Genomic DNA, 996 nt, shown 5'->3' with positions numbered 1-996 from the left:
ACAACACTAATTCCTCTGTTAAAATTAAATTTTTAATAAATCCAAGCTATAAATAGTCACTAATTACCAATTTTATGGTAGGGAAGACTCAAATAAATTAATAACATATAAATAGGAGGCCAAAAATAGCATATCCTCAGCTATAAATAAAGCCTCATATTGACACTAAAAGGTGTGCACTTCTTCATTGCAACCCCTTCCTTTTAGTTACACAAAAGAAGCAACTATTTGTTGCTTCAATTGTTGACTTTATTTATTGAATTTGAAAAGGGGGAGCAATAATTTTTGAATAATAAGGCAATGGCAAAGACATCCTTGGCTTTTGTATTTGCCTTGTTGTTGGCTTTGCCAATTCATTCAGTTTTTGCTAATGAAGTGAATCCATTGAACCTTTTTGATGGTGTTGAAGCACCAGTGGAAGCCAAGACTTTTGATTGGGTTCTAGAAGCCAAGTAAGTCATGCTTTTTTTTTTTTGCTCATTTTTAGAACAATCACATTTGGCTATTACAATAAATAGTGTTATTTGAACATAATATATATATATAGTCATCGTTATATTTTATGTTGATAAATTGTTTATTTGCAATTTGATAGATGAGGTGATGGATTCTATTTATAATACATTGAATTCATATAAGGATATTGCATGATAGTATTATGAAAATCAAGAGAATTTTTTTCTCCACTTATTCATAAAAGAATCGGAAGAAAAAGGGGTATTTTAATTTGGAATATAAAGTTTTTAAATTCTATAGCTTTGTTATTGAAAAGCAAATCATTGAAAGTATAATATTTTTTTTTTACAAAATTGTGTGTAAAATTTGTCTCATTTAAAAAAAAATCAATTTAATAGAAAGAATATCACATCAATTATTTTTATGTCTAATTTTATATGCAATTTATGGTATTTAAAAATATATTAAGTTAATTTTAATATATTTTTATGAGAAAAACTCAAGAGTCAATCGAATTTATTATTTTTTGTTAGCATTTTA

At 26.0% G+C, this 996-nt stretch overlaps 1 protein-coding gene across 1 annotated transcript in view; it reads left to right on the top strand.

Moving 5' to 3' along the window:
• Positions 173 to 996, top strand: part of LOC107648602 — a 1,708-nt gene continuing 884 nt past the window's right edge. The window contains exon 1 of the mRNA XM_016352410.2: positions 173 to 452. Within this exon, the coding sequence (XP_016207896.1) occupies positions 301 to 452 (152 nt within the window). The 5' untranslated portion in view covers positions 173 to 300. The remainder of the gene's footprint in view (positions 453 to 996) is intronic.

Source organism: Arachis ipaensis, chromosome B06 (genome assembly GCF_000816755.2).
Source record: "Arachis ipaensis cultivar K30076 chromosome B06, Araip1.1, whole genome shotgun sequence".
In the NCBI taxonomy this organism is placed as follows: domain Eukaryota; kingdom Viridiplantae; phylum Streptophyta; class Magnoliopsida; order Fabales; family Fabaceae; genus Arachis; species Arachis ipaensis.
The sequence above is the reverse complement of the archived record's forward strand: the minus strand, read 5'-3'. Positions and strand labels throughout refer to the sequence as shown.